The sequence below is a fragment of the Pteropus vampyrus genome, unplaced genomic scaffold, assembly GCF_000151845.1.
Source record: "Pteropus vampyrus isolate Shadow unplaced genomic scaffold, Pvam_2.0 Scaffold236, whole genome shotgun sequence".
In the NCBI taxonomy this organism is placed as follows: Eukaryota; Metazoa; Chordata; class Mammalia; order Chiroptera; family Pteropodidae; genus Pteropus; species Pteropus vampyrus.
In genome coordinates this window covers 750,292-764,111 of record NW_011889017.1, presented here as the reverse complement: position 1 = coordinate 764,111, position 13,820 = coordinate 750,292, and the positions used below count along the sequence as shown (strand labels likewise).

Genomic DNA, 13,820 nt, shown 5'->3' with positions numbered 1-13,820 from the left:
CCCTTTTACAATAATCTTACAATATTATTGTTAGACGGGAAACCTAATTCTCCCTAAAAAGAATTTTCTTCAAGCTAGCAAATTTTCCTCCCAATTCAGGTTATTCATGACTTCAACCAAATTGTAGCTCAGTTTTGGTGGCACTTTATAGCACCAGGAACATGGCTTAACCACCACTTTGTCACCCTCAACAGGACTTTGACACCACCAGTTATCTGCACTTGCAGCATGGAGCCAAGTCTTCCAGATCTTCCTGTCACTGTCCTCTACCTCTCAAAGTGCCGATAAGGACTAGCTACATAATTTGTGGGACTCAGTACAGAATGAAAGTATGGGATCTCCTATTCAAAAATTAAGAATTTCAAAATGGTGACAGCAGAGCATACAACCAAGCATGGACCCTTCTACGCACAAAGCCCTATGTGATTATATGGACCACCTGCCCAGAAAGCCAACCCTGAGATGCCAAGCCTCTTAATCAATCTACCTTCCAGGTTCCCTGAAGTCCACACATTATTCTTTCTCTCATTGACATCATCCCTTTGCTTCCACTCTGTGCCTTTGTCTCTCTGCTTCTTGCTGCACTGTTCTGTGTTCACGCCCCTCTCCACTACACATCCGCCAAGGAATTTCCCAGGAACAGCCTCGTATAGGGCATATCTCTCTCTGCTATGATTAATTTTCTCACCAGAATTTACCCTTGCAGTTTTTGTCCTTTTCTTATGGGAAGGCAAAGGAGGGTGGAGCTACAGGTCGATGCTCGGATGCTCTGGCGTGGGTGGTCAGGGCAAAGTGCGGACAACTTTCACATACTATTCTTGTTAACATTTAGACCATCTTTATAAAAAGACATTTATTTAGACATTTTTCTCTAGAGTCCTAGTATTCTACCTCTTTTCAAAATACAATATATACTCAACTTTAAAGATATTAAGCTGTTAAACTTCCTCTACTACAGTAAGTTGCTTATTATATCTGCTTCTTAGAGTTCCTGAGACTTTAGAGAAATGTAGAGTAAAGCCCAAGATCATCCTTGTTAAGAGCATCAGATTTCTCATAAGAGTTGGAAAGTGATTAAAACATGTAGAATGTAAGTTCCTAATAAAAACAGTCCTATTTTTCTTTTAACTTCTTTTATGATATGGAACACACATGGTTATTATTTTTAAAGTTCAAGCATTATATAAAAGGAAAGAGTAAAAATGAAAGACCTTGTCTGCTTCCCCCAACCTGAGTCACTGTTAAAATTTCTTATCTAGTCTTTAAGATTTTCTCTGCTGATGAAAATGTATGTATGTATGTATGTATGTACGTATCTTCATCCCTTGCTCCCTCATCAATCTGATTGTGTACTATATATACTATTCTCTAACGTGCTTTTGATGTTTACCAATATGTCTTGGATGTATCTGCATATCTATCATAGCTCAATTATTTTTTAAAATGTTTTATTAAAGTATAATTGGCATACAAGATTAATTTTAGTTGTACTACATAGTGATTCAAGATTTATATATCTTATAGTGTGATCACCGCAGTAAGTCTAGTAACCATTCATCAGGGTGAAAAATTACTATATTATCATACTCCTTATACTGTACACTAAATCCCAATGGCTTATTTACTTTATAACTGGAAGTTTGTACCTCTTTTTCACTCATCACTCACCCCTCTCTTTTAGCAAATATCAGTTTTTCCTATGTATCTATGAGTCTGTTTCTGTTTTGTTTTGTTTATTCACTTTGTTGTTTTTAGGTTCCACATGAGAGAAATCATATGGTATTTGTCTTTCTCTGACTTATTTCACTTAGCATAATAAATATACTCTTGGTCCATCCACGTCGCAAAGGATGAAATTTCATTCTTTCTTTTTTAACTGAGTAATATTCCGTTGTACATATATACCAAATCTTTTTTATCCATTCATCTATTGATGAACACCTAGGTTGCTTCCATATCTTGGCTATTGTAAATAATGCTGCAATGAACATAGGGGTGCATATGTCTCTTTCAAATTAGTGTTTTCACTTTCTTCAAATAAACACCCAGAAGTAGAATTGCTGAGTCATGTGGCAGTTCCATATTAACTAGTAGTTACTAATTAAAATTCTAATTTTAAAATTTTGAGAAATCTCCATACTGTTTTCTATAGTGGTTGCATCAATTTATAGTGTAACCAACAGTGTGCCACAGCTTCCTTTTTTCCGTGTCTTCATCAACACTTGTTAGTTGTTGGCTTTTTGATGATAACCATCCTGACAGATGTGAGTTGGTATCTCATTGTGATTTTGATATGCATTTCCTAAAGATTAGTGATGTTGAATATCTTTTCATATTTCTATTGGTCACCTGTATGTCCTCTTTGGAGAAATGTTTATTCAGGTCTTCTGCATATTTTTAATTGAATTTTTTGATATTGAATTGTACGAATCCCTTATATATTTTTGCTATTAACTCCTTAGTGGATATATCCTTTGCAAATAACTTCTCCCATTCAGTAGGTTGTCTCCTCACTTTGTTGATGATTTCCTTCACTATGCAGAAACTGTTCAGTGTCCATTTGTTTTTTTAACCCATGATGCTCCATATTTTTAATAGCTGCATGGAATTCCACTGCTTAAACCACTGTACTTGTGTTAAAACTAGAATTCACCAGGAAAAAAAAAAATTCCTATTTCTAATGTATTTCACTTAAGCTTCACTATGGTCTGCTGCTGTCAAAGGACCAAATTAAAGGAATTTGCATTTCACACTCCATTCAAGTGGGTTTTATTCCCAATAGGAGCTCCTTCTCAATACCTCATTTATTAAAGGCCATGACATAAAACCCTGGATAGCGGTTTAGAAAAGCTTATGTGATCCTGTTTCCAACTCCATAAATATCATACTTTTCTTAAAGAGTTAAATCTGAGTTTCTATCTACACTGTCCTGATGAGATGAAATTCCTGGAGTGCTCATATTGTTACTTGTTATTATTTCCTTTCCATCTATAATAGTACCTGACACCTGCCTTAGGTTTGATACCTGAATTATTTAATGTAGGGTACGTAAACAGACACATTCAGATGTATTTGTTGAAAATTTATTACAAAAATAAAACTAAACATTTTTTTTGCCAAAAAATATTAACCCTTTCTTAAAAACCTTATGTTTCACAAATATCAATCAGTAATAAGGCGGATATTGTTCATCCCCAACATAAAAGTTCTTGTGGCATTTGTAAGAAAAATCTCCTACAGAAATTGACACTGAATCAGATATTCAAGGAATAATAACTGAGTTAAATAATTGAAACTCAGAAATTACAACAATTTCCACAGTTTATTCTGGATGACTCACACAAACAAATGCTGCCTTTTTCTCAAAGACGTTAATCTAAGAATATATAATTAGAGCTTCGGTGCTGATAAAGCATCAGGCTTCCTAATGTGGGATGCCTGAAAGGTAGGGCAAACCGCAGAGCAACCTACTCACACTTGTCATTTTAGATGACTAAATTACTTTTTTCAGTATCTAAGTCATTTCGAAGCCCTGTAATTTTGTCTCTCTGGCAACCCGCAATTTTTCATTTGTTTATATTTACTCAGTAACCCCAGGAAAAGGAGACTCAGCGCTGAGCCTATGTTCCTTCAGCCGACATCAGGTTTTCCTATATGTATTTCAGTTCCATCTTCCCCTTCATCTTAGTCTCACAACCTACGTCTAATAGTATAAAAACGCAATATATTTGCATTGGATCGAAAGTTAATAACATGTTTCCATCTACCTTATCACTTTCATCTTCTCATTTTGTTTCTGAAAGAATCTAGGTAAGTTTTATTTACATTTATATGAGGTGGACCACAAGCAGAGTATATATAAAGTTCATTGGAGCGATAAAAGACAACTTATACATGTAAAAGAGAGGATGATTGTCTCTTACTCTATAATTGACACAACATTGCCTTGCTTATTTGTTGAATACTATTCATTTTCAAAAGCATCTTCTTTAAGGCAGAGATTCTAACTCCATTTGCGAAAGATTATTTACAAACTATAATGCGAGTAATTAAGAAATATAAATTTATTATCCAGGCTTCTTGATTTGAAACACATCATTTTTCTGATCATTGGTCAGATGTACATTTTGCTACTGAATTTTGAGCCCATAACTGATTCTCCTTTTCCTTAGTGTTACCCACATTTGCATTGGTCTTCACAGTTCTTACCAGATGGAGCAAGGACCCTCCTGAGGAAACGGGAGTGTGGGGGTCTGCCCCCTCCTTCAGGAGTAGAAGTGCTGAAAAAATGAAAGAGGAGAAGGGAATTACAGCACATCTTTCTTCCACACTCTGAATTGAATGTTGTAGCATTTCATTAATATCTAAAATGCAAACAGCCATGAAAGCCAAAGACGACACATTAATCACTATTTGACCTCATTTCATGTATTTACGACCGACAGCATTTCTTTTCACACTGAAACTTATTCCTTGGTTTGTCAACATGATTACCTATTACAGCCATGCAAATTATGCAAAAAGGGGAACAAATTTTTACAGTTTATTATTTCAAAGTACCTAGTTTACATATCTTATATAGAACTAAATCAATAAATAAAAAGAAATAATTTCCTAGGCTCACATAGGTATTAATTCCCTTAATTTTTAGTTTTTAAACACATTAGGGCCCATTGGCTTAAAACAATGAAATTTACACTTTGCACATTAAACTTCCATTCATGAAATTCCCCCCTTGGCTGTGCTTACACCAGTCTCACAAACCATTATGGGAAAAAAAAACCTTTTATACCTAAATTACTAATGTCAAATAGATAAAAACATATGCCAATTTTTAGAATAAATGCACAGCTAGAAAGTGACCTATGTTTACATTTGAACAGCAAAGGTGAATTGGTAGGTACATAGAACGACACAGACATTTTGGGAGATTGACAGTATTACATTTTCTGCCTCTTAATGGGCTACAAGACCAGCCTTAAAGAGGCTCAACAATTACCCAAAGTTTTGTAATGGTTTCTCTTAATAGCAGTATCATAATTTTAATAAAAATCCATAAATGCATTTGCCACAAAAATAAAACTGAAGCAACAGGTACTCTTTTATTTCAAACTCATGCCTACCTAAGCATAGCCTTTCCTTTAATTTTCTCTGTCACTTGGAATATTATCTGAACGCACCTTCTTTTCTATGGTACCTCAAACCTTGTATGTGCCCCAATATCTAGACTGTTACCATCTTCCCCAGTTCTAACTGCATACCACAGAACATGTCTTGGATCTTGGCAGACGTAGTCATCTCTGCAGTTTCCTCTCCGTGAAGGCCATCTCTTCAATAATGTGTTCAGTGGATGTGAAGAGGGAAGCAGATCAGCCCCTCGAGGAAACATGAAGGTAATGTGGTGACAGTAGAGACAGTCCACACGCAGACCACTGTGTCCGCCTTACTGCCTATCTTAAAACTAGAGCGCCTTTTATTCAAATCTCCCTTCCCCGGGAAGTCAGACATATCTGTGTTCCATCTGACTAATGGTAACACTTGACCTAGACGCTTTGATCTTGTACCTGTTCACTCCAGTTCCCCAGAAAGCAGTTCCTAAAGAGAAGAATGCTCACATCTGCCTGAGTGACTTTCCTTCGGTGATAGTCTTCCTTCACTTAAGAATTTAATTCTTTTCAGAAACTAAGTTCTCCTAATGTCGGTAGTTTGTTACAAAAATTTCCTCAGGTTACAGAATCAGCCATAATCTGAAATCACAAGGTGCCATCCACTTGCTGACTTGAGTGTCTCCTTTCTCTGCCATTAGGAGAAAAATTCAGGAAGGAAAGGTCCTTGAAAAGTAAGCCCTTGAAAGAAATATCAGTAACTTAAGGTATGTTAATGATATCATCTTACTAGTGAAAAGTAGCAATGATTTGGAACAACTTCTCATGAAAGTGAAAGAAAGAACGAAGCAGGACTGCATCTGAACATCAAGGAGACAAAAATCATGACTATGGGAGCAACATAAAACTTTAACATAGACACAGAAGACATTAAAATTGTTAAAGATTTTCTTTAACTTGCTTCAATCATCAATTCAAATGGAGACTGCAGTCAAGAGATCAAGAGAAGGCTGAGATTTGGAAGGGCAGCAATGGAAGAATCACCAAAAAAAGATCACCAAAAGCAGATGTGTCATTACAGACCAAGACTAAGATCGCCTATACCCTCATATTCTCAATTACTATGTGCAGATGTGAAAGCTGGATAGGAAAGAAGTCTGACAGGAAAAAAAAGATTCATGTGTAATATAGTGTTGGAGGAGAGCTCTATGGACACTCCAGACCATCACAAAGACAAACAAGTGGGTCCTAGAGCAAATTAAAGCAAAAACATCGATGGAGGCAAAAATGACAAACTAAAGTTGTCCTACTTCAGGCACATCATGAGATGCCAGGATTCTTTGGAAAAGTCAATAATGTTGGGAAAATAGAAGGCGGCAAGAAAAGAGAAAGACCAAATACTAGATGGATTGACCCCATAAAAGAAGCCATAGGCATGAGTCTGCAGGAGCTGAGCAGGGCTGTTGAGTTCAGGACAGTGTAGACATCGCTCATTTAGCCGACTCAATGTCTCATAACACACACAAGATGCTTTCTGTTCTTTTCTTCACCGTATTCCTGAGAACCACCCTGTTGCAAGGTATGTAATATTCTTTCTTGCTCCCTTTCTCCACCTCCCTCTATACATACATATAATAAATGAATGCACTTCTTGTTCCCTCACATACTTTAATTTTAAAAAGTCCATTCAAGACAACATAGAGTTCATTAAATATGTTTACCAGTGGTTTCTTCAGATAAATAGCACTTTCACACTAACATATATATTTTTATCAAGTGAAATTATACATCTTGACATAACTAATATGAACATGGTACTTTACAGTCTTTATAGCAAAGTATTTGTACAAGTCAGATCTCACTACAAATATAGTGGGAGGCAGATTATATTGTATTCATTAAAACATTAGTAAAATGCAGTAGTATCTTTATGTACAATTCACCATGAACATGTGTAGTGAATTACAATAATATGAACAGTGATACGCCAGTCTTGTGGTTAGACAAATTTAAGTGTGAGGCCTAGACCCACTGGGAAAGCTACCTAAACTTCTCCATACCTCAGTTTTCTGTCAGTAAAATAATGGACAGTCATTGGACTCATGTCATGGGGTATTGACTGTATGAATTAAATGAGGCAACATATGGAACATGCTTATCCTGCCTCCTAGCACTTTAAGGGTCACTAAATGATTTCTATTAGTATAATTACTATGTCATAAAACCCCATAATAATGTATCATAAAATTCATATCTTAAGATTTATTCTGAATTTTCTCAAAACCCTCTGATTAGCGAATGTTGAATTTAAGTATAGGATATAAGCATTGCAAATTTAGCAATATTCACTTGAAGGATGAGTGTGCAATTTATCAAGCAGGGAAGGGAGTGAAGAGGACAGTGTACAAGGCAACGGAAGAATAATGAGCACAGTGAAGTGAACCGTCCGTTAGCAATGGGAAATTGTGAATTGCTTGGACTGCATTGTGGAGGATATCGTACATCATGCTGCAGGATTTGGAAGTCATTTTGTGGCCAACCAGGAGGACCACAGGGTTTTAAGCAAAAGAGGGGAATGATTCATCAGATAAGCACTATGGGCTGAATGTTTGTGTCCCACCAAAATTCATACGTTGAAGCCAAATCCCCAATGTAATGGTATTAGGAGGACCCTTAGGGAGGTGATTAGGTGGAAATAAGGGAGGTCTTGATGATAGAGCCCCCAAGATGAGATTAATGACCTTAAAAGGAGATGAAGAGTCTAGAGTTCCCTCTCTGGGTCACAAGAGGACAGAACAAGAGGACATCATCTATAAACTGGGCAGCTGGACATCACCAGAGGACAAATCTACTGGAGCCTTGATCTTGGAATTCCCAACTCCAGAACTGTGAGAAATAAATTGTTGGTTTAGCAATTCCAGTCTACAGTATATTTGTTACAGCAGCTTGAGCTGACTAAACCAATAAGAGAAGGTACCACAAAGGCTAGAGGGAGTATCTTGCTCATACTTTCTGTTTAAATTCTGAATGGAGGTTCAGGCTCAATCCAGGGATTGGGAAGGGTGGCTGCAGTGAGGGTGTATGGCTTTGTTGCTGAGATTATGAATGAACTAATCAGCCTGAGACTTACTGAGAATCAGAGCCACACTGCAGAGGGGTCTAAGGCAGCACTGATAGCCAAGGTGAGGCCAAGGCACCAATTCCAGGAAAACTAGTTTACAAGATGCAGAACATGGATAGGTAATCTCCACAGAAGCATGGTGGGCCACAGAGGTGTGCTGGGAATGATAAACGGAGACGATCAAGATGTCTGGATGTCTGGATGATAGATGGATGGATGGATGGATGGATGGATGGATGGATGGATGGATGGATGGATGGATGGATGGATGGATGAATGCACAGATGGATGAATGAATAGATGAATGGATGGAGTGATGGATAAATGGATAAATAGATATGTGTTTCTGAATTTATAACACATTTTACTGATATAAAGGCTATGTAGCCCATAATTTACAAATACACAACACTCATGAATTTCTTATAGCCAATTAATGCTCACAGAATGCTTTTGATAATTTTCACTGAACCTTGTATCCACAGACAATATATGGTTACAACTAATAAATGTGACATTGATATACTGGTTGATATTTCATTGACATTATGACTAAAGGCAAGTGGTCAGCTAACCATGGACAGCAAGCCAACTCCATCCCTGGCCCGTTTTTGTACAGCCTTTGAACTAAAATCGACTTCTACATTTTTAAAGGGTGTATAAGGAAGAAACAAAACAAAACAAAATCCAAGAAGAATGTGCAACATAGACTTTTTATGGCTCTTAATGTTTAAAATATTTACTACCTGGTCCTTTACAGAAAAAAAAATGCTGACTCCTGAGTAAGATTGAAGTGAAACAATGAAGTCTAACAGAACATTACTTATTTATCAATGACCTGAGAGACATCTTTGCTGAATCAGATAATATTTTTTGAATAATGTAATCATATTTCATGACATTTTGGGGCCTGTTCACACCATACTGGCTACTGACACATTTTTAAATATACCCGGCTTCATTAATATTTATTCTGTCATTTCATCAGGTCTAAACAATCAATAGGACAATAAATCAAGCTTTGATTTATAGCAGTATTCAATTTCGGTGTTCTAATTTTCCCACCATGGTTAATCTCAAGCTACCAATGTGATGTCATTGAACCTACTCAGGAAAAGATGTGACATAGCTCACCATTATGTGGCATTTCCACCACACAGACACCAGAGACATAAATAACTTCAATAGCATAAATGAGAGAAAAATGTAGTAAACTAATTAGGAAGCAATGAGTTTTGAGTATTTATTTCTTTTGTTTTAATAAAATCTACTTAGTTGTAAGTTTATATACTTTAGTTTTTAATATAGTCTTTGTTTAACTATTTCACAACCAACTCACTAATTCCTGAAATTTTAACAACAGACTGTCAGGGTAAGCTCCAGGATACTACAGGATGCAGCTGCGGGGTAGAGGAGGAACATCGTCCAAGAATGTCCAGGAATAATAAGGACACTACACCCAAGAACTCCCGAACTTCCTTCTTGCCACAGTCATAGAGATGAATAAGCCCCAGCCCTTCTTTCATCTGGCCAGACATCAGCCTACAGAGAAAAGGGACGGGAACAATTTGAGCCATTTGTTTTTTCGTAGAAAAGAATATTTTCCGAAAGGGCTATTTACATTATCAGATAGAACTAAATCAGAACCACTAACTGGATATTGGCCAGTTCACCCCTGAATACCACAGGAGGGACCTGACATCCTAAAAAATCAACAATTAACAAAAAGAACATGTTCTTCACATATACAGACTGTAGAGTGGCTAAATTCTATACCTCTGCTAAGGGTTAAAAACTAGACATTGTAAAGTACCTAGATATAAAGATACAAAGACATCAAGCACTTTTCTATGTACTTAGGGTCTGACACTGCTCTAAATACTTTAAATAGAATAATTACTTTAATTCTTTCAACTCTATAATGTAGATACAATAATTATCACTGTTTCACTAAATAAGTAAACCTAAGTTTTACTCTGATAGATCATGTGATATTTCAAGCCACACAGTAGCACTGTGGATCTAGTACTCAAATGTGGACAGTATGACTCCAAGAACTGTGTTCTTCACCAAGAAAAACAGTAGGACATTTTACCTCTCCTATCCCAAGACAGTTGAAGATGACTCTCCAACTTTGAAACAACAGGAATCAAGATTCATCTTAATGCCCTCATAATTACCAATTTTGCAGGAAATTACCCAAATTTAAGTTAAAACACTTTCTCCAAGAAAGATATGGGTTTATAGCGACCTTGTAATAACATGATTCAAATTACCAGTCAAGTGAAAGAGAATCATTACTCTGAGTCTTTCTGTTACAATAAAATCTGCAAGGAAACAGCCTAAAGAAAAACAGCCATCTGGAGACTAAATAGAATAATGAAGCTGAGGCTTCCTTTTATAGTGTGACTGCTTGGAACTAATTCAGCATTTATTGTATATTTGTGGCTACATCATCAAGCTGCCACAGAACTCATCGAAATGATTTGATTTTTAAAAAGAAACAGTCTATATATTTCAGCTATTGGGGTGAAAAATGGACTAAAAGAAATCATAAAATTTTGCCAAGGAGATTTATTAGAATAGGCAGTTGTCCCCAACTGAATGTTCCCACCATTACCAACAATAACCAAACCCAACAGTCTACCTGATAACGAGCATTTGTTTTAAGTCTCTAGGTATTGCCGTGATTTATCTGTGTTGATGATATATAGTGCACTGACGATAGTAACTTGATAGCAATTCGATGATAATAAATGCTTTGGCAATCATATGAGCTGGTATGGACATTTGATTGCACAGCAATCCATGACTACCCTTACACAATTTTCATGATAATATTGGGGCTATATTCATAAAGATTTTACATTTAAAATCAAGAGAAGAAAGGAAGAGTGAAAGAAAATATAATCATGGATTCTAAATTGTGTCCTTAGTTATAAGCACTGAAAAAGGCATTTTCTAGAGAAAGAGAAAAGACAACAATATATGGTAAAATGTTGGCAATTGGTTAACCTGATATTTTCCCAACTCTTCTGTAAGTTTAATTTTATTTCTAAATAAAAAGTTACAATCAATAACAACGAAAAAAATCAAGACAATGTCATTTTTTTCTCCTGAATCAAAGAAACATCAATGTGAAGGCTTCTAAAAACGTAGATGTGAGAATTTCCATAGTCCTCTAAAAATGCTTTAAAAGGTGTATCTTATCCTGTCAATTTGTAAATAAAAGGAAGTAGAAAGCAGGGATAGAATTATGTTATCAACACCACGAAAATGTCCTTATGTACAGGAATGCTGCTTAAATTATAGATTTCCTGTCCTATGTAGAACTCAAATTCTAGGATGTCTAAGAGTGTCTAAGAATGGCTCAAGGATTTTTTAAAGTATATTTTCCTAGTTCTGTGCTTCTTGATCTTTTTTTTTTTTCATTATTCTCCACCCCTTGCCCCACAACCTTCCCCATGAAACTGTAATACCAGAGACATTCTGTATATCCACTTATGTATTGTGGCCTTGTGAAAGGCAATAAACCATTGTTAGAGCTAAAATTTTTCTCCCCCAAAACCAACTTTTCCACCTTTGGGGATACGTTTGCCCTTTTTAGAATCACACCCTAGTCTCACTTTCAGTTACTCTGATTCAGTAGTTTGGGTATGGGACCTAAAACTATGCATTTTAAGAAACACTCCAGGAGATTCTGGAACAAATACCTTCAGATGACATTATGAGAAAAAGTGCTAGGATTTTACAATCTCAGAAAATTACCTCTGAATGCCTCTTTTGGAGCAATAAATAAAACTAATAGTGACAAAGTTAACAATTCATGGTAGATCTGTTCCCACTATCTGCCTTTGAGAGTCAGTCCCCTACTGCTGTGCATACCATAGTATCCCTCAGAATGCACAATTTATTCTCGGTAAATACATATTCAGCTAAATTTACCAGATCTAAACCTTGATTTAGTGGGATAATATGAGAAGAGAGGGTCATAGTCTTCCTAGATGGTAAAGCCTCAGGTCAGGACACATCCTGAGCCTGGGACAATGATTCTCAATCCTCAATAAGCTTTATAACAGCTAGTAGATTTTTTAAAAATGCCCGGAAGCTGTCACTGAATTCTTAAATTCAGTCAGTCAAGGGTGTGTCTATCTATCCACATGTTTTTAAGGTCAAGGCACCCCAGTGATTATAATACTGGGCAGCAGTGGAAATCAGTATCCAAAAGGCTGTTAAGCTTGTTTCCATTCCAGCCTAGTCATGATCGTAAGAAGGTCTAATAGGTTTGGAAGCTCACAGTGAGCATCTGCCTGAAATCTATACCCAGGTAAATTTCTCAGTTACACCTTACGTGGTTGCTTCAGATTTGGATCAGTTCCATACGCATCAACAGGAAACTCAAAAATGTTACTAGCCACTCTCCTGAAAAAGGAGACCTGTGAGGTTAGGGTATGGGGTCAGGGCTGCATTAGGCTTCCAGATTTATTAGTGAAATAACTACTTTCTAATCAGCTGAGTGCACCAAAGCATCATGTGGGCTGAGGCCCACCTTAGCCGCACTGACCTGCCAGGCTTTAGAAAGCTAAGACTAATTTCATATTACTTTGCAATGGGTCTAAGATTTCTGCTTTGCTACCCAAATTGGTCAAAACTGGATCTGACTAAAGCCTGGAGATTGTAAGCCTGAAGCCCAAGGGCCAAGATTCCCATTGCCAGGCTGACTCAATTCCCAGCCCCAACCCAGCTGTGCAGCTATGACTAATGCAACACATTTTTTTTTTTTTTGCATTTTGCATCCTAAGTACTATTTTTTATGTGCTAAGCATTATCTTAGAAGTTAGAGGTGTGACAGAGAAAAAATTTCTTTTAAATCTTGTCTTCATATAGTTTATAATTTAGTGGATTCTTGTGTGGAGAAGATATGACAAACAAGAAGTAATTATATCGTAGGATTTGTAATTCTCAAATCAGTGGCTAAATATTCCGAAAATGTTTTTGAAAATTATTTGCCATTTATCTCTTCAAATGATGCTTGTAACTCATTTCTTCCTTTCCCCCTTCAAGGATCTCACTGACATGTAGCTGAAAAGATATTTTTAAAAAGGCTATAATCAAACTTACCTGTTCTATAGAATTTCAAAAATATATTACTGCGGTATATATGACTATTGGAAATCAGGAACAACCTCTGTTCCTAAACCAATTCTAAATCATTAACTCTAAATATTTCACAACAGACCCAAAGTGACAGTTTTATGACAACATAAATTTAACTGTATCATATTTCTTCAGACTTTGATGCAGAAATAATAGAGAATGCACACAGTATAACTACATGCTTCACTTTTTATTTTCTCTCTCTATATATAATCCACTGTCAATTTATGTTACCTAACTTTAAAATGCTCTTTTTTATATGCCACTGAACTGCACTACATCTTTGTAAAAAGTCAGATGGGTGTACATGTATAGGCTTCATTCTGGACTACTTACTTTATTCTTTCAACTACTTGTTCACTCTTTGACAAATTGCATATTTTTTTGCAATTTTATTGTGTTTTTTTAATACTAAGATTATATTGAAAATTTTGCTA

General features: G+C 36.2%; 1 protein-coding gene across 1 annotated transcript in view; it reads right to left on the bottom strand.

The window, feature by feature from the left end:
- Positions 1-13,820, bottom strand: part of MYO16 (myosin XVI) — a 494,098-nt gene that overhangs the window by 381,159 nt on the left and 99,119 nt on the right. The window contains exon 3 of the mRNA XM_023519764.1: positions 4,210-4,280. Within this exon, the coding sequence (XP_023375532.1) occupies positions 4,210-4,280 (71 nt within the window). The remainder of the gene's footprint in view (positions 1-4,209; positions 4,281-13,820) is intronic.